The following is a 25,892-nucleotide window of genomic DNA, read 5'->3' as shown; positions in this document are numbered from 1 at the left end:
ATGATAAACTCTGCATGATACCCAGATGTAGCAGTTTTGTCACACTCTTGCTCCCTTGACCTGGAATACCCCATGACTAAGTGTCATCCATTCAACTAACCAAGGGAGCTCGCACCGATTACCCTGAACGCAGTTTACATAATGCCAAAGACCAATGTTAAGCAAGCACTCAGTGCATTGAGTGCCATGATTAACAAACATGAAACACACTACCCAATGTCTTTCAAATCATTCTTAGGGACTTCAATCAGGCTTGTTTGAAGAAATCCTGCTCAGTTATCATCAACATATCACCTGCAGCACCAATGATACCAAAACATTTGACCACTGTTATACTATGACTAGGAATGCCTACCGTTCGATCCCTAGACCGTATTTCAGGAAATCTGATCATCTGGCTGTCCTCCTACTTGCATACAGGCAGAGGTTAAAGAGCAAGGCTATAGAGGTAAGAACAATAAAGAGGAAGTTGCGGGGTTAGAAGAGTAGCTGTGGATTCACTTCAAGTTGGTGGACTGTTCCATGTTCAAGGACTTAGAGGACATAAACAAATATGCTCGTGAATGAGCGTCTCCACAAAACCATTCAGAGTCTTGCCCAACCAGAAGTCCTGGATGAACCAAGAGATCCGCAATCTGCTGAGGGCCAGATCAGTGGCGCTCAAATCTGGCGACCAAGTAAAATACAAGAGGTCAAAGTACATCCTCTGGAAAGCCATCTCGCGTGCAAAATGGCAATTCCAGGCCAAATTTGAATCACTGAAAGATGCTCAACAGCTGTGGCAGGGTTTAGAAACATAGAAAACCTACAGCACAATACAGGCCCTTCAGCCCACAAAGCTGTGCCCAACATGTCCTTACCTTAGAACTACCCACAGCCTTCTATTTTTCTAAGCTCCATGTATCCATCCAGGAGTCTCTTAAAAGACAGTATCGTTTCCGTCTCCACCACTGCCGCTGGCAGCCCATTCCACACACTCATCACTGTCTGCGTAAAAAACCTACCCCTGACTTCTCCTCTGTACCTACTTCCAAGCACCTTAAAACTATGCCCTCTCATGCTAGCCATTTCAGCCCTGGGAAAAAGCCTCTGACTATCCACACAATCAATGCCTTTCATCATCTTGTATAGCTCCATCAGGTCTCCTCTCATCCTCTGTCGCTCCAAGGAGAAAAGGCCAAGTTCACTCAACCTATTCTTATAAGGCATGCTCCCCAATCCAGGCAACATCCTTGTAAATCTCCCCTGCATCCTTTCTATGGTCTATAATTTCCTGGACTATACCTACTCCCTTTCTTGAATAAGGGAACAACATCCGCAAACCTCCAATCCTCCGGAACCTCCCCCGTCCTCATTGATGATGCAAAGATCATCTCCAGAGGCTCAGCAATCTCCTCCCTCGCTTCCCACAGTAGCCTGGGGTACATCCCATCCGGTCCCAGCGACTTATCCAACTTGATGCTTTCCAAAAGCTCCAGCACATCCTCTATCTTAATATCTGCAATCACTTCCTGCAAAGTGAAATCGAGTGAGATATGTAACAACAAGGTTCAGCCCCAAAAGAGCTCAATGTGTTTTATGCTTGCTTTGATGGACAGGATTTAAGAGGTACCTTCACGAACTGCCACAGCCCCCGAAGACGCTATGATTTCAGTCTCTGAGGCCAATGAGAGAGCGTCCTTCAGGAGGATGAACCCACAGAAAGCATCTGGCCTAGACAGGGTACCTGGCCGAGTACTGAAAGCTTGAGGTATTCAACTGGCTTGTATGTTCACTGATATCTTTAACTTCTCGTTTCGGCAGTCTGAGGTACATCAAGCTGCCTTCAGTTATTCCGGTACCCAAGAACAAAGTGGTAACCTGTCTCAATGATCATTATCCAGAAACAACTACATCCACTGTTAGGAATTGCTTTGAGAGGTTGGTGATGAAGCATATCACCTCCTGTCTGAGGAGCAGTTTGGATCCACTCCAATTTGCCGACTGTCACAACAGGTCAACATCAGGTGCTATTTCACTGGCTGTCCACTCAGCTCTGGAACATCAAAGCAGTGAAAATGCATACATCAGGATGCCCTTTATTGAATGCAGCTCTGCATTCAATACTACAAGCTCCAAGATCTAGGTCTCAATACATCCTTGTGCAACTGGATCCTTGATTTCCTCATTTGCAGACCCCAGTCAGTTTGGATTGGCAACAACATCTCCTCCACAATCTCCATCAGCATAGGTGCACCGCCAAGGCTGTCTGATTAGCCCCCTGCTCGACACACTTCACACTCATGACTGTGAGGCCAAGTATAGCTCCAATGCCATATTTAAATTTGCTGAGGACACCATTGTTGAGAGCCGAATTAAAGGTGGTGACAATTCCACATATAGGAGGGAGGTTGAAAATCTGGGTGAGTCACACTCTCATTCAATGTCAGCAAAACCAAAGAACTCATTATTGATCGCAGGAGCAGGAAATCAGAGATGGATGAGGTAGTCCTCATTAGGGGATCACAAGTGGAGAGAGTCAGGTACTTTAACTTTCTATCATTTCAGAGGATCTGTCCTGGATCCAGCATGTAACAGCCGTTACAAAGATAAAGCAGTGACTCCGCTTTCATAGAAGTTTGCGCAGATTTGGCATGTCATCTGAAACTTCGACAGACTTCTATGGAAGTGCGGTGGAGAGTATACTGACTGGTTTTATCATGGCCTGTTATGGAAACACCAATGCCCTGGATCAGACAAAACAAAAAACAAAAACCAGTGGATACAGCCCCCAAACAAGAGAAAATCTGCAGATGCTGGAAATCCGAGCAACATACACAAAATGCTAGAGGAACTCAGCAGGCCAGGCAGCATCTATGGAAACAAAAGTACACTCGACGTTTCAGGCTGAAACCCTTCGGCAGGACTGGAGAAAAAAAGCTAAGGAGTCGATTTGAAAGGTGGGGGGGGAGAGGGGGATGAGAAACTTGGAGGGGGAGGGATAAAGCAAAGAGCTAGGAAGTTGATTGGTGAAAGAGACAGAAGGTCATGGAAGCAAGAAAAGGGGAGGGGGGAGGTACACCAGAGGGAAGCGATGGGTGGGCAAGAAGATGACATGAGAGAGGGAAAAGGGTATGGGAAATAGTGAAGGGTGGGGGGTGGGGTTGGCATTACTACAAGTTTGAGAAATTGATGTTCATGGCATCAGGTTGGAGGCCACTCAAACGGAATATAAGGTGTTGTTCCTCCAAAACCTAAGTGTGGTCTTATCTCAACAGTGGAGGAGGTCATGGGTGGACATACTGGAATGGGAATGGGAAGTGGAATTAAAATGGATGGCCACTGGGAGATCCCGCTTGTTCTGGTGGTTGGAGTGTAGATGCTTGGCAAAGCAGTCTCCCAATCTACGTTGGGTCTCACCAATATATAAGAGACCACACTGGGAGCACCAAACACAGTATATGACTCCAACAGACTCACAGTTGAAGTGTCGCCTCACCTGGAAGGACTATTTGGGGCCCTGGATGGTAGTGAGGGAGGAGGTGTAGGGGCAGGTGTAGCACTTGTTCTACTTGCAAGGATAAGTGTCAGAAGGGAGATCAGTGGGGAGGGACGAATGGACAAGGGAGTCACGCAGGGAGCGATCCCCGCGGAAAGTACTAAGTGGGAGGGAGGGAAAGATGTGCTTGGTGGTGGGACTCCATTAGAGGTGGCGGAAATTTCGGAGAATTATGTGCTGGATGCGGAGGCTGGTGGGGTGGTAGGTGAGGACAAGAGGAACTCTAACCCTGGTAGCATGGCAGGAGGATGGGGTAAGAGCATGCGTGCGAGAAATGGAAGAGATACAGCTTCCAGTTCACTTCAAGTAAAGCTCTCCACGCTACTGACCACATTTTCAAGGAGTGCTGTTGCAGGAAGCAGCACCCAACATCAACGATCCCCACCATCAGACCATGGTCTCTTCTTGCTGCTGCCATTAGGAAGGAGATGCAAGAGCCTCAAGTCCCACAGCACCAGATACAGGAACAGTTATTACCCCTCAAACATCAGGGTCTTGCACCAGAGGGAATAACTTCAATCATTGCAACACTGATCTAATTCCACAATGTACAGAATCACTCTTGTGGGCTCTACAACTTGTGTTATCGATGTTTACTTCTTAGTTATTATTATTATTTTTCCTATCTTTTTGTATTTACAGTTTGCTGTCTTTTGCACATTGGCCGTTTGTCCATCTCTGTTGTGTGCAGTTTTTCATTCATTCTGTTCTTTTTCCTTTTTATTACTGTGAATGCCAGTAAGAAAATGAATCTTAGGGTGGTGTATGGTGACATATATAACTTTGATAATGAATTTAGACCATAAGACCATACGATATAGGAGCAGAAGTAGGCCATTCGGCCCATCGAGTCTGCTCCATCATTCAATCATGGGCTGATCCAATTCTTCCAGTCATCCCCACTCCTCTGCCTTCTCCCCATACCCAAAAGGGGAGGAGAAGATGGCGGCACGTCTGCACATGCGCAGCCCTTCGGTGAAAAATGTTATCATATCTGTTAAATAGGGGCCATGGACAATTCTGATTTGATGGAGAATGGACGTGAAAGCACAGAGGAACATCTTGAGAAATTTCTGAAACGCCCATTCGCTGCTCTCATTACTGCGTGGTCAGGAATCTTTCGGAGGGTAGGCCTCAAAATCTCCGGCCTTGTCTGCTTTTGGCAACCGAGAAGGAGGTCGAATCGTTCGGACAGAGATGGTGCTCAGTACTCGGTGTCGGAGAGCTGATCAGAGCTCGAAGTTTTCGGATGACTCAGAGTTGGATTATGGTCGGCATGGCAGGGAGAGCTTTACTTCCTTCTCCCGTCTGCATGAGATGTGGGATATTTGAGAAACTTTGAACTTTACTGTGCTCACGGATTTCTTCATCAAGTTATGGTATTGTTATTACACTGATTGTAACTATAAGTTATAATTATGAGGTTTTGTCAGGTTTTTTAGTCTTGGTTTGTCCTGTGTTTTGTGGTATCACACTGGAGGAAATAATGTATCATCTCTTAATGCATGCATTACTAAATGACAATAAAAGAGGACTACGTGCCTTCATAATCATACCCTTTGGTGCTCCAGCTAATCAAAAATCTATCTATCTCTGCCTTAAATGCACCCAAAGACTTGGTCTCCACAGCCGCTCATGGCAACAAATTCCACAGATCTACCACCCTCTGACTAAAGTAATTTCTCTGCACTCTGTTCTAAATGGACGTCCTTCAATCCTGAAGTCCTGCCCTCCTGTCCTAGAATTCCCTACCATGGGAAATAACTTTGCAATATCTAATCTGTTCAGGCCTTTTAACATTCTGAATGTTTCTATGCGATCCCCCCCCTCATCTTCCTGAACTGCAGGGAATACAAGAGCTGCCAGACGTTCCTCATACAGTAATCCTTTCATTCCAGGAATCATTCTCGTGAATCTTCTCTGAACCTTCTCCAATGCCAGTATATCCTTTCTAAAATAAGGAGCCCACATCTGTACACAATATTCCAAGTGTGGTCTCACGAGTTCCTTATAGAGCCTCAACATCACATCCCTGCTCTTAGATTCTATGTCTCTAGAAACAAATGCCAACAATGCATTCGCCTTCTTCACCACCAACTCAACGTGGAAGTTAACCTTTAGGGTATCCTGCACAAGGATTCCCAAGTCTCTTTGCATCCCTGCAAGTTGAATTCTTTCCCCATCTAAATAATAGTCTGCCCATTTATTTCTTCCACCAAAGTGCATGACCACACACTTTCTAACATTGTACTTAATTTGCCACTTCTTTGCCCATTCCCCTAAACTATCTAAATCTCTCTGCAGGCTCTCTGTTTCCTCAACACTACCTGCTCCTCCACCTATCTTTGTATCATTGGCAAATTTAGCCACAAATCCATTAATCCATTAATAGTCCAAATCATTGACATACACCGTAAAAAGCAGTGGTCCCAACACCGCCCCCTGTGGAATTCCACTGGTAACAGGCAGCCAGCCAAAATAAGATCCATTTATTCCCACTCTGTTCTTTGCCGATCAGCCAATGCTCCACCCCTGCTAGTAACTCCCCTGTAATTCCACTGGATCTCATTTTGCTGAGCAGCCTCATGTATGGCACCTTGTCAAAAGCCTTCTGAAAATCCAAGTACACACATCTACTACATCTCCTTTGTTTACCCTGCTTGTAATTTCCTCAAAAAATTGCAGTAGGTTAGTCAGGCAGGATTTTCTTTTCAGAAGACCATGCTGGCTTTGGCCTATCTTGTCATGTGCCTCCAGGTATTCCATAATCTCATCCCTAACAATAGACTCCAACAACTTCCCAATCACTGATGTCAGGCTAACAGGTCTATAGTTTCCTTTCTGCTGCCTCTATCGATTCTTGAAAGGTCATTGTTAGTGCCTCCACAATCTCGCCAGCTACTCCCTTCAGAACCCGAGGGTGCATTCCATTGGGTCCAGGAGATTTATCTACCCTCAGACCATTAAGCTTCCTGAGCATCTTCTCAGTTGTAGGTTTCACTGCACCTATTTAATTTCCCCGACAATCTTGAATGTCCAGTATACTGCAGATGCCTTCTACTGTGAAGACTGATGCAAAATACGCATTCAGTTCCTCTGCCATCCCTGCATCTCTTATTACAATATCTCCAGCGTCATTTTCTATTGGTCCCATATCTACTCTCAACTCTCTTTTACCTTTTTTATACTTAAAAAAGTTTTTAGTATCTTCTGATATTAGTCACCAGCTTCTTTTCATGATTCATCTATTTCTTACTAATGATCTTCTTAGTTTCCTTCTGCAAATTTACTTTGCACTTTGAACATTTGGTGTGTTTCCATGTTGAAAATTCTATGAAATTGTATGTTGTCCAATTAGTTACTCGAGATACTGCATTCCCAAAACTGCTACAAAAAAAATCAGTTAAAACTGTAAAAATTCTGAGTCCTGCTGAGAAAACCAGATTTAATTTGTAGCACAAAACAGGCTGCTCAAACGTGCAGATACTTCGTGTTTCATCATCATTATGTGCCGTGTTGTATGACATCATCATTATGTGCTGTGTTGTATGATGTAGGCAATCATGGTTTTTGATACTACCACAATGGAATAAGACTATCTACTTTATCTGTGACCATCACCATTTTATATACACCTGCCAGGTCACCTCTCAGCCGCTGATGCTTCTGAGTAAACAATCCAAATTTGTCCAACCTCTCCTTAGCTAATACTTCCTAATCCAGGCAGCATCCTGATAAAGATCTTCTACATCTTCCAGCTCCTTCCTGTTATGGGGCAACTAGAATCACAAACAATGTTCCAAATGCAACTTAAACAGAGTTTTAGCAATACATACACAAAATGCTGGAGGAACTCAGCAGGCCAGGTAGCATCTATGGACATCTACTTTCAAATCTACTCCTCAGCTTTTTATCTCCAGTCCTGCCGAAGGGTTTCCGACTAAAACGTCGGCTGTGTTTTTTTTTTCCATAGATGCTGCCTGGCCTGCTGAGTTCCTCCAGCATCTTGTGTGTGTTGCTCGGATTTCCAGCATCTGCAGATTTTCTTTTGTTCGTGATTAAATAAAGCTTTATACAGTCGCATCATGACTTCCTGACTCTTATACTCTATCTCAACCAAAGAAGACAACTACGCCGTACATTTTCTTTCCCACCTCCTCTACCCGTGTGGCCATTTTCAGGGAGCTATTGACAGGGATCCCAAGATCCTGTTATTCATCAACGCACCTTAGGGTCTTGCCATATATTGCACAACTTCACTCTTACATTTGAGTGCAATACCACATGTTTTCCTGGATTAACTTCCTACAAGATTGAAAAAAACAAGGCTCATCAGGCTAAATGCATTGGGGTTTTGGGAAAACCTAACTTCAGCTATTTTTTTTAAAGCAGGAGGGCAGTATGTTACACACCCTGCTCAAACCTTCCTTCTGTGAAAATGATAAATGTTTATCTGCTCAGTTTTTAAATTTAAAATTACAAAATTACCTTCAAATTGAAGGTGTTACACAGTAATTATAGGAAAGTTAAGCACTTCTGTTGGGGGAGAGTGGCAAGGAAAGAAATTCAAATAAAGGTACTTAAATTACTTTCCCCCACTCACTCAAGGAAACCACACTAAACTCAAATACGCAGTGCCAGGTTTTGTTATTTGTTTGGGAGTGGAGTTGGAGGAAGGAACATGCGTAGAACATTGTCTTAAGAGTCACAAAGCATAGAAATAAGCCTTTTTTCACTGTTCATGGTGACTACCAAGCACCTATCAACACAAAACCCATTTAATTCTTCCCTCATTCCCATCTACTCACACCCAGATTCTGACCACTTGCTGATATATCTGTGGCTCCAAGAGGCTGATTGCATGCGGCGGAGGCCACAGCCCGGTAAACCAGTTCGACAGGCGGGCTGAATCAGGTGCCAGTAACCAGCGGGCCTCATACCCCGGTGAGACAGGGGCACGCATGCGAAATCAGCTCTGGAAGACTGGGCAGATGAGATATACAGTGAGATCCAAAGGCCAGGAAGGCAGCTCTGCACCACTTTTCATGGGGGGCAAAGGGCGTGACAAGGCACAGGGGAAGTCGTGATCACTAACTGCAAGCAGCTTGTGCTATGTACTTGCACCACTGGGCCCGGACTTCCAAGGTTGAGAGAATGGAACTGCCCTAGTGCTACAGCTTTTGTACTTTAAAAAACTCTTCCACACAGGTCCCCTATCATTGTCAGAGACGACGGACAACTATTCAATCAATCAATAAACGGTACAAATGCAAGCTGTCAACGGTACTCAGGAAGTAGTGGATGGATGAGGCGACAAAAAAAGAACTCAAAGCTGGATACCATTGATCCATTACTGACTGACCTAAAACATATTCTAAAACTTCATTGTGATAATGCTTTTTTATGCATATTTTAACCACTGAAGTCTTGCTGTTTTCAGTTTGGTAGCAACAGAACTCAATAAGATGAAATCCTTACCATGAATTTGGACCCCAAGTCAAAGAAACAGTGAGTATAACCACTAAAAATCCGCAAGAGCAGTATGTAGTGCTTATCCAAAAGTCTTACCAATTGTTGGATTTTTCAGTTTAAAGTCAAATACGTAATTTGTTTTTTTTTTCTCTGAAATCAGAATAACTTCTCTTACTTTAGACATTACCTCCTGAACCAAGGAACCTCTTCCCACTGCGGACACTGGGATACTTGTCTGTGAGCCTGTTATCTGGCCAGATGTATCCGTCAGCACTAAAGACCACCTTGTGGTTGAACTGCTGGAACTTGGTCAGCAACTCTTCGGGACCACCAGCAAACAGAACATCATAACTGAAAAAGAAAAGGAACAGAACTCAGTGCTCATGTACACGTGGGTTTTCTGTCTTCACCATTCCTTATGGACATGAATGAAAATGGCAAAGTATGCTCACATTATAACCACAGAGGGCTCATACATTCACCTGGATATTTGATTATGAGAAGCTTAGAATGAGGGTACTACTGAAGATGATCACATTTTAGGGAAACTAGGAATTCTGTGAAATCTATGCTTCCACAAAGCGGACAAATTATAGATCACTGAGAAAGATACAACAAATTTAGGATACCTACAGAAAATTAAAAACACCTTTATCAAATTAAGACATCCAAACAGAACGTCAGAATCAGGTTTAACATTACCAGCATATATAATAAAATTTATCATCTTTGCAGCAGCTGTACAATGCAATACATAATAGTAGAAAAAAATGAATTAAAGTACATATTAAATAGTTAAATAAGTAGTGTAACAATGTAGTGAGGTAATGTTCATGGGTTCAGAGTCCATTCAGGAATTGGATGGCAGAGGGGAAGAAGCTGTTCCTGAATCGATGATGTGTATCTTCACGCTTCTGTACTTTCTTCCTGATGGTAGCAATGAGAACAAGGCATGAGCTGAGTGATGGGGTTGCTCATGATGGATGCCTCCTTTTTCAGGCATTGCTCCTTGAAGATATCTTGGATACCATTACAGGAGCAATGCTGAACATTCCTTTTCCAATATTATGGGCGAATACTGTTTACAAACTTGCAGCTTAAGCCAACACTTTTCACTGTCTCACTGATGACTTGGATAAGAAAAAAAGAACACTTTTGCTCCGGCATTGCTTACCCAAGAATAATAGCACAGAGGAAGAGCAGAACATTTAGAGCTCTGTGTCATGACTTAATAATCTGCACTGGTAGGTGTTTCTGCAAATGGACTTATTACATGGATGAGGAGGACAGATCTTTGTAGAACTTACAAAATAGTATGCAGGACCGGAACAGAAACTACTACTGGAAGTGGACAAGTGGAAAGAAACAAGTTCATGTGAAAAAAGTTGAATACTGCTGAGGGGAAGGGTGCATGGACAAATGGGTTTCTTATTGCAGAAAGAATAAGAAAAATGTAATCACAGTTGCAAGAGTAGACTATGCTATTCATAAAGTTTCTTAGTGCCCTGAGGCAGAACTTCAGGTCTGATGTGAACCTTGATGCTATATTAAGGCTATTTGTGGTTTTTTCTCTTACTGTTCCCACACTTGGAAACATACATTTTTATACAAAGCTGAAGTCATTTGAAGAGCCAACAAACTGTAGTAGAGAAGCACTCAGAGCCTCAATCTAGGTCTATATGGCTACAGCAAACATGCTTTCCGCAGTTTCTTTTTCAAAAGCACTTGACCATATTAAAGCACTATTGCATTTTCAATAGTCGTGCTCTGTTGAAAGCAACATTTCACTGAGGGCCAGTTCTCTGGCTGCTGGCACGTCCCCAATTCTCTCCTCAGGTCTCCCCTTTCATTAAGCCTGAACTTCGAGCATGGGTGCTCTGTAAATCCCCATGAAATGTCACAATGCAGAGCAGTGTTCCTGAAGGTAGAAATATCAAAAAAAAATACAAGCAGTGGCTCCCTGGGAAGTAAACCTGAGGAATTAATCATGAAATACAAGTAATGAACAAAACAGGTATTTGGCATCAGTCTTTGTCAGAGATACATAAAATCGCAGAAAGGAGGAATTAGGAGGGAGAGACGAACCGGTACTGAGCAAACTGCTGGAGATGCAACTAACACGTTTCCAGGTGCTGGTGGACCTCACTATACAAAGATAATGCGTAGAAAGAGGCCAATTGGCCCCTCAGGTCCATAACAATCGTAAACTATCTTTGTTACACTGATTCTTTCGTTACGTGCCATGCCATGACCGTGGGCAATCATGGCCTTTCCATGACCATGATTGTTCTTGGCAAATTTTTCTACAGAAGTGGTTTGCCATTGCCTTTTTCTGGTACTGCTTTTACAAGACGGGTGACCCCAGTCATTATCAATACCTTTCAGAGATCGTCTGCCTGGTGTCAGTGATATGCACCAGCTGCTCATACGACCATCCACCACCTGCTTCCATGGCATCATGACCCTGATCGGGTGGGGGGGGGGGCTAAGCAGGTGCTACACCTTGCCCAAGGGTGACCTGCAGGCTAGCGGGGGGAAGCAGCACCTTACACCTCCCTTTGGTAGAGATGTATCTCCACCCTACTACCCTTATTTTTCAATAATCTATTATAAATCCCATTTTTAATTGCTCCAACATTCTTTAGATTCCTTAACTCACCTACACACTTGGGGCAATTTACAGTGGCCAATTAACCCACAAAACCCCTTGTAACACACATCAAAGTTGCTGGTGAACGCAGCAGGCCAGGCAGCATCTCTAGGAAGAGGTACAGTCGACGTTTTGGGCCGAGACTCTTCATCAGGACTAACTGAAGGAAGAGCTAGTAAGAGATTTGAAAGTGGGAGGGAGAGGGGGAGATCCAAAATGATAGGAGAAGACAGGAGGGGGAGGGATGGAGCCAAGAGCTGGACAGTTGATTGGCAAAATGGATATGAGAAGATCATGGGACAGGAGGCCTAGGTAGAAAGGAAAGGGGGGGAGGGAAACCCAGAGGATGGGCAAGGGGTGTAGTGAGAGGGACAGAGGGAGAAAAAGGAGAGAGAAAAAAAGAATGTGTGTATATAAATAAATAACGGATGGGGTACGAGGTCCCCCTCCCACTTTCAAATCTCTTACTAGCTCTTCTTTCAGTTAGTCCTGACGAAGGGTCTCGGCCTGAAACGTTGACTGTACCTCTTCCTAGAGATGCTGCCTGGCCTGTTGCGTCCACCAGCAACTTTGATGTGCGTTGCTTGAATTTCCAGCAAGTGCAGATTTCCTCGTGTTTGCATTTTTAAAAACCCCTTGTATTTGGGTTGGAACGGGAGCACCTGGAGGAAACCCACGTGGTCACAGGGAGAACACACAAACTCCACATACGCAGCACCCGCCTGTTAAATGAATAACTGCAGTCACTCGTGCTACTGATCTAAACACTTCATAACTTTAGTGACCTTAATTCTCCTTTGTGAGCCCAATGGAAACCAGGATTATGATGAGCTGACTGTGCTTTCTCTGTAGTAGGTCAATGATGTCACAAGGCCGCAAGATTTGGCCAAGTTGTCACCTTGACTCATGCGCAAGGAGAATGACAGGCTTCCCAATGCGTGCTCAGTCCGCAACAGAACCGAGTCCTCAAAGCAAGGTCATAGGTCACTCACACTACCGAAACTCGGGATTACTGCCTGTGCCACGCGACAGTGAGAGTAGGAATGCGATGAGGTGGAGGATAAATGCGTGGCTAAGGGATTGGAGCAGGGGGCAGGAATTCAAGTTTTTGGATCATTGGGACCTCTTTTGGCGCAGGCGTGACCTGTACAAAAAGGACGGGTTGCACTTGAATCCTAGGGGGACCAATATCCTGGCAGGGAGATTAGCGGGGGCTACTGAGGTGACTTTAAACTAGAATGGTTGGGGGGTGGGAATCAAATTAAAGAGGCTAGGCATGAGGAGGTTAGTTCACTACAGAGGGATGGGAACCAGTGCAGAGAGACAGAGGGGTGTAAAGTGAGGGTAGAAGCAAAAAGTACTATGGAGAAAAGTAAAAGTGGCAGGCCGACAAATCCAGGGCAAGCATTAAAATGGGCCACTTTTCAGCATAATTGTATAAGGGCTAAAAGAGTTGTAAAAGAGCACCTGAAGGCTTTGTGTGTCAATGCAAGGAGCATTCGTAATAAGGTGGATGAATTGGAAGTGCAGATTGTTATTAATGATTATGATATAGTTGGGATCACAGAGACATGGCTCCAGGGTGACCAGGGATGGGAGCTCAACGTTCAGGGATATTCAATATTCAGGAGGGATAGACATGAAGGAAGGGGAGGTGGGGTGGCGTTGCTGGTCAAAGAAGAGATTAACGCAATAGAAAGGAAGGACATAAGCCGGGAAGATGTGGAATCGATATGGGTAGAGCTGCATAACACTAAGGGGCAGAAGACGCTGGTGGGAGTTGTGTACAGGCCACCTAACAGTAGTAGTGAGGTCGGAGATGGTATTAAACAGGAAATTAGAAATGTGTGCAATAAAGGAATAGCAGTTATAATGGGTGACTTCAATCTACATGTAGATTGGGTGAACCAAATTGGTAAAGGTGCTGAGGAAGAGGATTTCTTGGAATGTATGCGGGATGGTTTTTTGAACCAACATGTCGAGGAACCAACTAGAGAGCAGGCTATTCTGGACTGGGTTTTGAGCAATGAAGAAGGGTTAATTAGCAATCTTGTCGTGAGAGGCCCCTTGGGTAAGAGTGACCATAATATGGTGAAATTCTTCATTAAGATGGAGAGTGACATAGTTAATTCAGAAACAAAGGTTCTGAACTTAAAGAGGGGTAACTTTGAAGGTATGAGACGTGAATTAGCTAAGATAGACTGGCAAATGACACTTAAAGGATTGACGGTGGATATGCAATGGCAAGCATTTAAAGGTTGCATGGATGAACTACAACAATTGTTCATCCCAGTTTGGCAAAAGAATAAATCAAGGAAGGTAGTGCACCCGTGGTTGACAAGACAAATTAGGGATAGTATCAATTCCAAAGAAGAAGCATACAAATTAGCCAGAGAAAGCGGCTCACCTGAGGACTGGGAGAAATTCAGAGTTCAGCAGAGGAGGACAAAGGGCTTAGTTAGGAAGGGGAAAAAAGATTATGAGAGAAAACTGGCAGGAAACATAAACACGGACTGTAAAAGCTTTTATAGATATGTAAAAAGGAAAAGACTGGTAAAGACAAATGTAGGTCCCCTGCAGACAGAAACAGGTGAATTGATTATGGAGAGCAAGGACATGGCAGACCAATTGAGTAATTACTTTGGTTCTGTCTTCACTAAGGAGGACATAAATAATCTTCCAGAAATAGTAGGGGACAGAGGGTCCAGTGAGATGGAGGAACTGAGCGAAATACATGTTAGTAGGGAAGTGGTGTTAGGTAAATTGAAGGGATTAAAGGCAGATAAATCCCCAGGGCCAGATGGTCTGCATCCCAGAGTACTTAAGGAAGTAGCCCAAGAAATAGTGGATGCATTAGTGATAATTTTTCAAAACTCATTAGATTCTGGACTAGTTCCTGAGGATTGGAGGCTAATGTAACTCCACTTTTTAAAAAAGGAGGGAGAGAGAAACCGGGGAATTATAGACCGGTTAGCCTAACGTCGGTGGTGGGGAAACTGCTGGAGTCAGTTATCAAGGATGTGATAACAGCACATTTGGAAAGCGGTGAAATGATCGGACAAAGTCAGCATGGATTTGTGAAAGGAAAATCATGTCTGACGAATCTCATAGAATTTTTTGAGGATGTAACTAGTAGAGTGGATAGGGGAGAACCAGTGGATGTGGTATATTTGGATTTTCAGAAGGCTTTTGACAAGGTCCCACACAGGAGATTAGTGTGCAAACTTAAAGCACACGGTATTGGGGGTAAGGTATTGGTGTGGGTGGAGAGTTGGTTAGCAGACAGGAAGCAAAGAGTGGGAATAAACGGGACCTTTTCAGAATGGCAGGCGGTAACTAGTGGGGTACCGCAAGGCTCAGTGCTGGGACCCCAGTTGTTTACAATATATATTAATGACTTGGATGAGGGAATTAAATGCAGCATCTCCAAGTTTGCGGATGACACGAAGCTGGGCGGCAGTGTTAGCTGTGAGGAGGATGCTAAGAGGATGCAGGGTGACTTGGATAGGTTGGGTGAGTGGGCAAATTCATGGCAGATGCAATTTAATGTGGATAAATGTGAAGTTATCCACTTTGGTGGCAAAAATAGGAAAACAGATTATTATCTGAATGGTGGCCGATTAGGAAAAGGGGAGGTGCAACGAGACCTGGGTGTCATTATACACCAGTCATTGAAAGTGGGCATGCAGGTACAGCAGACGGTGAAAAAGGCGAATGGTATGCTGGTATTTATAGCGAGAGGATTCGAGTACAGGAGCAGGGAGGTACTACTGCAGTTGTACAAGGCCTTGGTGAGACCACACCTGGAGTGTTGTGTGCAGTTTTGGTCCCCTAATCTGAGGAAAGACATCCTTGCCATAGAGGGAGTACAAAGAAGGTTCACCAGATTGATTCCTGGGATGGCAGGACTTTCATATGAAGAAAGACTGGATGAACTGGGCTTGTACTCGTTGGAATTTAGAAGATTGAGGGGGGATCTGATTGAAACGTATAAGATCCTAAAGGGATTGGACAGGCTAGATGCAGGAAGATTGTTCCCGATGTTGGGGAAGTCCAGAACGAGGGGCCACAGTTTGAGGATAGAGGGGAAGCCTTTTAGGACCGAGATTAGGAAAAACTTCTTCACACAGAGAGTGGTGAATCTGTGGAATTCTCTGCCACAGGAAACAGTTGAGGCCAGTTAATTGGCTATATTTAAGAGGGAGTTAGATATGGCCCTTGTGGCTACGGGGGTCAGGGGGTATGGAGGGAAGGCTGGGGCGGGGTTCTGAGTTGGGATGATCAGCCATAATCATAATAAATGGCGGTGCAGGCTCGAAGGGCCGAATGGCCTACTCCTGCACCTATTTTTCTATGTTTCTATGTTTCTAAACCCAGACTTCAATATAAAAGCAGTATTACATGATGCAGGTGACTGAATAAATCTCTGGCTTCCCGCCTCTTCGCGACTTGGTGCCAGATTATGCAATGTGTTAACTGATGGCCATGAAAGAAACAGCACTGACCATATTTTTAAATAAACCTTTTCAAAATCTGCACCGTAACATTTAAAAGGAAGATCAAAAAGAATAAGTCATAAACGCTGGCAAGACTAAATATGCACAAGAAGTGAAAAGAAGATGACCTGCTGGGTACAGCTGGGATTTCCAGCCAAAGTGAGAACTTTCTATAGATTTCAGAAGTGTTTATTAATACGCCAGTAAAAAGTCAATGCTGAGTGCATTTCCGAAATGTCCGCTGAACTCCAGCTGGTACTTGAATATCTATAGTTGTACTTCTTTAACTGCTATATCCCAGTCTGTGACTATAACCAATTATTGAAAGAAAATGGGCAATGTATCCCTCCACTGTGCCTTCACAGAACCCTGTTAATGAATTGCAAAACTTGCAAAATTGTTCAAGGTGAGTTCGGTCTAAAAAAACATTCAGCTTCCAGCTCAGTGTAAGCAGTTCTCTTGAGCAGCCATAGTGGTAAATCAGCTGCAGCTCTCAAAAGTTGATAGGAGACTCTGGAATACTTGGCCGAAAGAGGTTACAGTTAGTGATTCATTTCAATTTTCCCAGAAGTTTTTTTAAAATTAAAATTAGTAAATTTGTTGTTGCACCCAAACTAAAATTGTCAGATGAGATAGCAGCACATTCTGTAAATTCTTTCCCTCTGCAAATTACCAGGACACAGTTTTAACTACAAGACGATCAAACAAGTTATAGCTGCAGGTTATAGTATCTTAAGTCTATATAATTCTATTCAAGTTAGTCATCCAAACATTCCATATTTCAAAACATGAAAAATATTAGTTTAAAACCTGAATTACATTTGCTGTGAGATGCATTTTATCACACAAGACTTCAGTCGATAAACTGTGGTCTTTTTGTCATTTCTCATCATTCATTCACTCTTAACTACTCATGGAAAGTTGAAGGATTTTTGTAGAAATTATTGAAGGTCATGTCACGAAGTGGCTTCTGAGATGCCGCCAGGTGGGGGCTTGCAGGTCTCTGGCTCAGGAGTGGGGAGTGAGGATTAATGTCTGAGACGTGCAAGTTGACGAAATATTCTCATCCCTGCGTTTGCAAGTCTTGGAGCTGCTTCTGATAAAGCACTGATAAGTTGCATCACCATACTGTGGCATGCGATTAATTTCTGAAGGGTGCAATTGATGAAGGGTCTTGGCCCGAAACATCAACTGTTCATTTCCCTCCAGAGCAACTGCCTGACCTGCTGAGTTTGTCTGGCAGTTTGTGTGTGTTCCATTTTCAACTGTGGTGGGTCAATGCTAACCAATAAAGCCGATGACTGGGGAGTCAATGATACATCCTTATTGTCTTGAAATTATATTCCCTCCCTTGAAACTTTTCCACTCTGGAAACACCTCAGCATTTTACATTGCCATGTCCCTACAGGGTCTTAAATATGACTCAGAGTGACAGAGACTTCTAAACTCCAAAGAACTTTCTTGAGCCATTTGCGATAGGACAACCCTTTGCATCCCAAGAATCAGATGGGTGAATCTCTTCTGGATTCTCTCCACTCCTCTACAGTCGTATAGTACTTATTCAGAGACTCTAATGGCATGGAAGCAAGATATTCTGTCCACTGAACTTCTGTTGGTCAGTGGGTACCCATCTGCATTAGTTCCATCTTTCATCTCTTGGCCTTCTATACCTCGGCAGTTCAAGTGCTCATCTAGATACTTCCTAAATGCTAGTGTGGATGTTGTGGTAAGGCAAGAATAGCCTGGCCCAGTAGCAGTCAAGCAAAGTCTTTGAAGTGAGACCACCAGAGACACCTCTGCTGCTACAGATAAGATAGGATGGGGTGCCGGCAGCCGTGGTACTCTAACCAAACGAGTGAGGCCTCTGCAGTGACTTTTCCAGACAGGTCTTCCTAAAATGTAATGTCCTTTACGCAATAGCGGGTGCCAAGGACAGACGAGATGACAATAACGAAGGATGTGATACAAAACCATCAACTCAGGCTCCATTACCTTTACTAACTTCAAAATATCAGTGGCTGTCCACTTGAAGTTTCAATTGACTCTATTGTGATAGTGATTGGTCTTGTGAGTAAGGAATTCAAACATATAGATTAGATTAGTCTAAACTTTATTGTCATTGTGCGGAGTACAGATACAAAGCCAAGGAAATCCAGTTAGCATCTAACCAGAAATGCAAAGAATAGTGCTATTTACTAAATAACTGTGAATAAAGGACATCCAGGGTGTTTAGAGATGGAAACAGGGAGGAGCTGAGGGCAATACAGAGGGTGCTGAAAGCCAGGATCAGGGAGGCTAAAGATAGGTACAGGAGAAAGCTTGAGTGGAAACTCCAGCAGAACAACATGAGAGAGGTCAGGAGGGGGATGAGGACCATCACTGGGTTTCAGCAAACGAGCAACAGAGGAGCTGAAGGCAGTGTGGACAGGGCCAACGAACTTAACCTGTTCTTTAACAGATTTGACATTGTGGCCCCTGCCCATCCCCCACATGAGTCATCTGTTGTCGGCTCCCAACCAACACATGTTCCACTCTCTCCTCCTACCCCTCCTCACAGTCCCCCACCCTGCTCTCATGACTATACCCCTTCCCCACACGAAACCACCACGGTGGGCTTCACAGCTAAACAGGTGAGAAGAAAGCTGAAACCTCTCAACCCAAACAAGGCTGCAGGACCGGATGGTGTCAGTACCAGGGTGCCTAAAGCCTGTGCCCCTCAGCTATGTGGAGTACTTCGCCATGTACTAAACATGAGCCTGAGGCTCCAAAGGGTTCCTGTACTGTGGAAGACGTCCTGCCTCGTACCTGTGCCGAAGTCGCCGTGCCCCAGCGGCCTCAATGACTACAGACCGGTGGCATTGACCTCCCACATCATGAAGACCCTGGAGAGACTTGTTCTGGAGCTGCTCCGGCCTATGGTCAGGCCACACTTAGATCCCCTCCAGTTCACCTACCAGCCCCTACTAGGAGTTGAGGATGCCATCGTCTACCTGCTGAACCGTGTCTATGTCCACCTGGACAAGCCAGCGAGCACTGTGAGGGTCATGTTTTTTGACTTCTCCAGTGCGTTCAACACCATCCGCCCTGCTCTGCTGGGGGAGAAGCTGACAGCGATGCAGGTGGATGCTTCCCTGGTATCATGGATTCTTGATTACCTGACTGGCAGACCACAGTACATGTGCTTGCAACACTGTGTGTCCGACAGAGTGATCAGCAGCACTGGGGCTCCACAGGGGACTGTCTTGTCTCCCTTTCACCATTTACAACTCGGACTTCAACTACTGTACAGAGTCTTGTCATCTTCAGAAGTTTTCGGATGACTCTGTCATAGTTGGACGCATCAGCAAGGGAGATGAGGTCTACGGTAGGAAACTTTGTCACATGGTGCGAGCAGAATTATCTACAGCTTAATGTGGAAGAGACTAAGGAGCTGGTGGTAGACCTGAAGAGAGCTAAGGTACCGGTGACCCCTGTTTCCATCCAGGGGGTCAGTGTGGACATGGTGGAGGATTACAAATACCTAGGGATACGAATTGACAATAAACTAGACTGCTCTAAGAACACTGAGGCTGTCTACAAGAAGGGTCATAGCCGTCTCTATTTCCTGAGGAGACTGAGGTCCTTTAACATCTGCCATATGATGCTGAGGATGTTACGAGTCTGTGGTGGCCAGTGCTATCATGTTTGCTGTTGTGTGCTGGGGCAGCAAGCTGAGGGTAGCAGACACCAACAGAATTAACAAACTCATTCGCAAGGCCAGTGATGTTGTAGGGATGGAACTGGACTCTCTGACGGTGGTGTCTGAAAAGAGGATGCTGTCTAAGTTGCATGCCATCTTGGTCAATGTCTCCCATCCACTACATAATGTACTGGGTGGGCACAGGAGTACATTCAGCCAGAGACTCATTCCTCCGAGATGCAGCACAAGCGTCATAGGAAGTCATTCCTGCCTGTGGCCATCAAACTTTATAACTCCTCCCTGACACCCTGAGCCGATAGGCTGGTCCTGGACTTATTTCATAATTTACTGGCATAATTTACATATTACTATTTAACAATTTATGGTTCTATTACTATTTATTATTTATGGTGCAACTGTAACGAAAACCAATTTCCCCCGGGATCAATAAAGTATGACTATGACTATAAAAAGTAAGTGCTACAGCACACAATTATAAAAGTACTGAGACAGTACAATATGGGTGCAATACTGTTTAGCGTTGTGAAGTGAGGTTCAGCCGGATCACAGCCTCAGGGAAGAAGCCCTTCCTGCGCCTCCTGGTGCAGGAGCGGAGGCTCTTGTAGCGCCTACTGGATGGGAGGAGGGTGAAAAGTCCATGGTTAGGGTGAGGTGCATCCTTGTTAATGCGTTTTGCCCTACCCAGGCACCGCTTATGGTAGATGTTCTTAATGGTGGGCAATTGAGTGCTGATAATCCGCTGGGCAGTTTTCACCACACGCTGTTGTGCTTTGCGGTCCGGTACGGGACAATTGCCATACCACACTGAGATGCAGTTGGTGAGTATGCTCTCAAAAGTACAGCGGTAGAAGTCCGTCAGTATCCTGGGACAGAGGTGAGCTTTCTTGATGCTCCGTTAGAAATAAAGGCGCTATTGCGCCTTTTTGATCAGGATGGAGGAGTTCAGGGACCAGTTGAGATCCTTGGAAATGTGGACACCAAGGAATCCGAAGCTTGATACATGCTCCACTACTGCTCCGTTGATGTAGGTGAGGACTTGAGTGTGGCTCCTAGCATGCCTGAATTCCACAATGATCTCCTTGGTCTTCTGGGTGTTAAGGGCCAGGCAGGTTGTTATCGCACACCACGCGACCAGGTACTGGATCTCGTCCCTGTAGGCCGTCTCATCATGCCCTCTGATCAGGCCAACCACCGTGGTGTGATCTGCAAGCTTGATTATGGAGTTAGAACCATGTACAGGAACGCAGTCATAGGTGAAAAGGGAGTACAGAAGAGGGCTCAGCACACAGTCTTGAGGCACGCTGGTGTTCAGGGTGAGAGCGGAGGAGGTGAGGTTGTCTAACCTAACTGATAAAATTTACAATGATCAATACCCATAACTGATGAGCCAATTCTGTATAAAAATAGCATTTTTCTGTTCAGAGTTCCAAACAGTGTATGTGACAGGGGCCCATGCTGTTCTCCTTCTGCATGAGTACTTGAATCAGAAGAGTGCGTGTGTTCTCGGCACAGTTCTTTTAGTTATGTTATTTTGTTTTTGGTGGCAACACCATCAGTGACTCTACTTACACCACTTTCTCCAGTAGCGTATTCTAGTACTGATCACTCACTGGGTAAAAATTAACCCTTTCAGACACCCTCCAAGATCTCTTACCCCTTACCCAAAATCTATTTATTATTTATGGTGCAACTGTAACAAAAACCAATTTCCCCCAGGATTAATAAAGTATGACTATTACTATGATTATTACTATGTTCTGTAGCTTTATTGAAAGGGTAGTTTCCTGCAGACTACACCTCTATATCCCTAATTGTTTACATATACCAGTAGCTCAATCATAAACACCAGGAATTCTGCAGATGCTGGAAATTCAAGCAACACACATCAAAGTTGCTGGTGAACGCAGCAGGCCAGGCAGCATCTCTAGGAAGAGGTACAGTCGACGTTTCAGGCCGAGACCCTTTGTCAGGACTAACTGAAGGAAGAACTAGTAAGAGATTTGAAAGTGGGAGGTGGAGGGGGAGATCCAAAATGATAGGAGAAGACGGGAGGGTGGGGGGTGGAAGGGATGGAGCCAAGAGCTGGACAGTTGATTAACAAAAGGGATATGAGAGGATCATGGGACAGGAGGCCCAGGGAGAAGGAAAAGTGGGGGGGGACCCAGAGGATGGGCAAGGGGTATAGTCAGAGGGGCAGAGGGAGAAAAAGGAGAGAGAGAGAAAGAATGTGTGTATATAAATAAATAACAGATGGGTTACGAGGGGGAGGTGGGGCATTAGCGGAAGTTTGAGAAGTCAATGTTCATGCCATCAGGTTGGAGGCTACCCAGACGGAACACACCATCAGGTTGGAGGCTGCTGAGACAGTCCTTCCAGGTGAGGCGACACTTCACCTGAGAGTCGGCTGGAGTGATATACTGTGTCCGGTGCTCCCGATGTGGCCTTCTATATTTTGGCAAGACCCGACTCAGACTGGGAGATCGTTTCGCTGAACACCTACGCTCTGTCCGCCAGAGAAGGCAGGATCTCCCAGTGGCCACACATTTTAATTCCACATCCCATTCTGATATGTCTATCCACAGCCTCCTCCACTGTAAAGATGAAGCCACACTCAGGTTGGAGGAACAACACCTTCTATTCCGTCTGGGTAGCCTCCAACCTGATAGCATGAACATTGACTTCTCTGACTTCCGCTAATGCCCCAGCTCCCCCTCGTACCCCATCCGTTATTTATTTATATACACACATTCTTTTTCTCTCTCTCTCTCCTTTTTCTTCCTCTGTCCCTCTGACTATACCCCTTGCCCATCCTCTGGGTTTTTTCCTCCCCTCCCCCTTTTCCTTCTCCCTCGGCCTCCTGTCCCATGATCCTCTCATATCCCTTTTGCCAATCAACTGTCCAGCTCTTGGCTCCATCCCTCCCCCTCCTGTCTTCTCCTATCATTTTGGATCTCCCCCTCCCCCTCCCACTTTCAAATCTCTTACTATCTCTTCTTTCAGTTAGTCCTGACGAAGGGTCTCAGCCCGAAACGTCGACTGCACCTCTTCCTAGAGATGCTGCCTGGTCTGCTGCGTTCACCAGCAACTTTGATGTGTGTAGCTCAATCATACCCCATTTTAACTCCCTTTATTCCAGAGAAAGTAGGCCTTGCCTCACTAATCTCTCAGTTCACCTAACCTTTCCAGTGAGTCATGGATACTATTAGATAAGGTAAATGGTTTTATCAAACCCATCTACCCAATCAGATCTTCACAAAACTTCATTTATTTCTCAAATGATTCTAGAGTCATTGCCTTGTGGGAGTACAAAATAGGTGAAGATAGAACATAGAGCAACAGCACTTTATATGGGCCCATTAGCTCACATACAATGTTGTGCCTATCTTTAACTTATTTATTCTTACATAACTCTCCATTTTAGTTTCATCCCTGTGTTTACGAGACTCTTAAATGCCCCCAATATACCTGCCTCTACCACTATCTCTGGCAGCACACTCCACACACTCAACTCTTTTGGGAAAAAAAAACTACCTCCATCATCCTGCTTATAGTTTCCTCCTATCAACTTAAAATTATGCTCCCTTGTATTAGCTATTTCTGCTGTCCACACTATTAAAGCTTTTCATCTTGTACACCTCTCATCCTCCTTCATCCCAAAGAGAAAAGTCTTAGCTTGCTCAACCTATCCTCAAATGCCATGCTCTCTAATCCAGACAGCAGCCTGGTACATCTCCTCTTACCCTCTATAAAGCTTCCACATCCTTCCTATACTGAGGAGACTCCAAGTGTGGTCTAACCAGGGTTTTACAGAGCTGCAATAGTACTGTGTGGCTCTTGAACCCAATCCCTTGACCAATGAAGGCCAAAACACCACATGCCTTCTTAACCACCTTTTCCACTTCCATGACAACTTTTGAGGAATCTATGGATGTGGATGTCAGAATCTCTCTGCCCCATATTGCAAAGAATCCTGTATTCTGCCTTGGAAATTCGACATTCCAAAATGAATCACTTCACACTTTTCCAGGTTAAACTCCATCTGCCACGTCTCAGCCCATGCCTGCATCATATTAATGCCTGTTGTAACCTACCACAATCTTTTACAATACGCACAACACTACCAACATGGTAGGATTACACGTGCTCCCTAGGTTGCGAATGACTGATCCACATGCAGCCATATGCTGTACATATGAACAAGCATTTGGATGGATAGGCAGACTGCTAGGGAGCAGCAGGCATATCCTACCACTTGGTTTGGGACCCAACTAGCGAACTGTCCAAGTTATGAACAGCTCAGAATGGAATTTAATGGATATTACCAGATCCCCATGAGTGAGGCCGACAAAGAGAAAACGGCATTTATCTGTCCCCTGGGATTTTTCCCATTCGAAAGGATGTCCAGGGCATCTCGGGAGCTCTTGCAACCTTTCAGCGGGTCATGGAGAAGACGGTGGGGGATATAAACTTGTCTGAGGTATTGGTATATCTGGATGACCTCATAGTATTTAGATCCACCTTGGAAGAATATGAAGCAAGGCTGCTGAAGGTGTTGGGCCACCTGAAAGCTGCAGGGTTAAAATTTTCCCTGGACAAGTGCCAGTCCTGCCAAATGTCTGTTAGCTATGTTGGGCACATAGTCTCATGGGATGGGGAAGCTACAGAACCAGCTGAGATCGAGGTGGTTACCACTTGGCCAAGACTCCAGACTGTGAGCGCTCTGCGCTCATCCCTTGGGTTCTGTGGTTACTATCAGAGGTTTGTGAAAGGCTACATGTAAATGAGTCACTCGTTGAATCAGCTTCTGTGCGGTTACCATCCCTTGGGAAAGAAAGGGAGGAGGACAAAAGGAAAGGAGTGTAAAGAGTACCTTAGCCTGTCGGAGCCCTTTGGACCAAGGGGGGGATGCAAAATGTGAGGAGGCCTTTCAGTCGCTGAAGGAGCTGCTGACCCAGGTGCCGCTGCTGGCGTTTGTGGACCCCCCGATTACCATATGTACTGCACACGGATGCCAGCCTAGAGGGTTTACAGAGCATCCTGAATCAGGATAAGGGCTCCAGGCTGAAGCCCGTCACATTTGTCAGCCAGAGTCTGTCACCCTCCAAGAAAAACTATCCCACGCACAAACTGGAATTTCTGGCATTGAAATAGGCGGTGGTGGATAAGCTGAGTGAATACCTCTACGGGGCCAAGTTTGAGGTGAGGACGGACAACAACCCCCCCAACACCGAAGGCGTATAGTGTGTTGACCTTCATCAATTGTGGAATTGAATTTAGGAGCCGAGAGGTAATGTTGCAGATATATAGGACTCTGGTCAGACCACACTTGGAGTACTGTGCTTAGTTCTGGTCGCCTCACTACAGGAAGAATGTGGAAGCCATAGAAAGGGTGCAGAGAAGATTTACAAGGATGTTGCCTGGATTGGGAAGCATACCTAATGAGAATAGGTTGAGTGAACTCGGCCTTTTTTCCTTGGAGCGATGGAGGATGAGAGGTGACCTGATAGAGGTGTATAAGATGATGAGAGGTACAGATCGTGTGGATAGTCAGAGGCTTTTTCCCAGGGTTGAAATGGTTGCCACAAGAAGACACAGGTTTAAGGTGCTGGGGAGTAGGTACAGAGGAGATGTCAGGGGTAAGTTTTTTACTCAGAGAGTGGTGAGTGCGTGGAATGGGCTGCCGGCAACGGTGGTGGAGGTGGATGCGAGAGGGTCTTTTAAGAGACTTTTAAATAGGTACATGGAGCTTAGTAAAATAGAGGGCTATAGGTAAGCCTAGTAAATTCTAAGGTAGGGACATGTTCGCACAAATCTGTGAGCCGAAAGGCCTGTACTGTGCTGGAGGTTTTCTATGAATGGATGTCCAATGCTGGTCATGGACCGAGGGACCCATTTCAAAGATGTACCTCCCTATGACTCCAAACTGAGGCTGATCAATCCAACTGGCAGTCATATGACAGGCAGTTTTCCAGAAATGATTAACAATATGGGTTTGCGTGGCTGACCCATATCACAATCATTTCAACTATTTACTAT

At 44.9% G+C, this 25,892-nt stretch overlaps 1 protein-coding gene across 2 annotated transcripts in view; it reads right to left on the bottom strand.

Annotated features, from left to right (window-relative positions):
* Positions 1 to 25,892, bottom strand: part of plod2 (procollagen-lysine, 2-oxoglutarate 5-dioxygenase 2) — a 237,205-nt gene that overhangs the window by 106,714 nt on the left and 104,599 nt on the right. For both annotated transcript variants that reach the window (XM_072255013.1, XM_072255014.1), the window contains exon 4: positions 9,198 to 9,361. In XM_072255013.1, coding sequence (XP_072111114.1) covers positions 9,198 to 9,361 — 164 coding nt within the window. The remainder of the gene's footprint in view (positions 1 to 9,197; positions 9,362 to 25,892) is intronic.

Source organism: Mobula birostris, chromosome 4, assembly GCF_030028105.1.
Source record: "Mobula birostris isolate sMobBir1 chromosome 4, sMobBir1.hap1, whole genome shotgun sequence".
NCBI lineage: Eukaryota > Metazoa > Chordata > Chondrichthyes > Myliobatiformes > Myliobatidae > Mobula > Mobula birostris.
The sequence above is the reverse complement of the archived record's forward strand: the minus strand, read 5'-3'. Positions and strand labels throughout refer to the sequence as shown.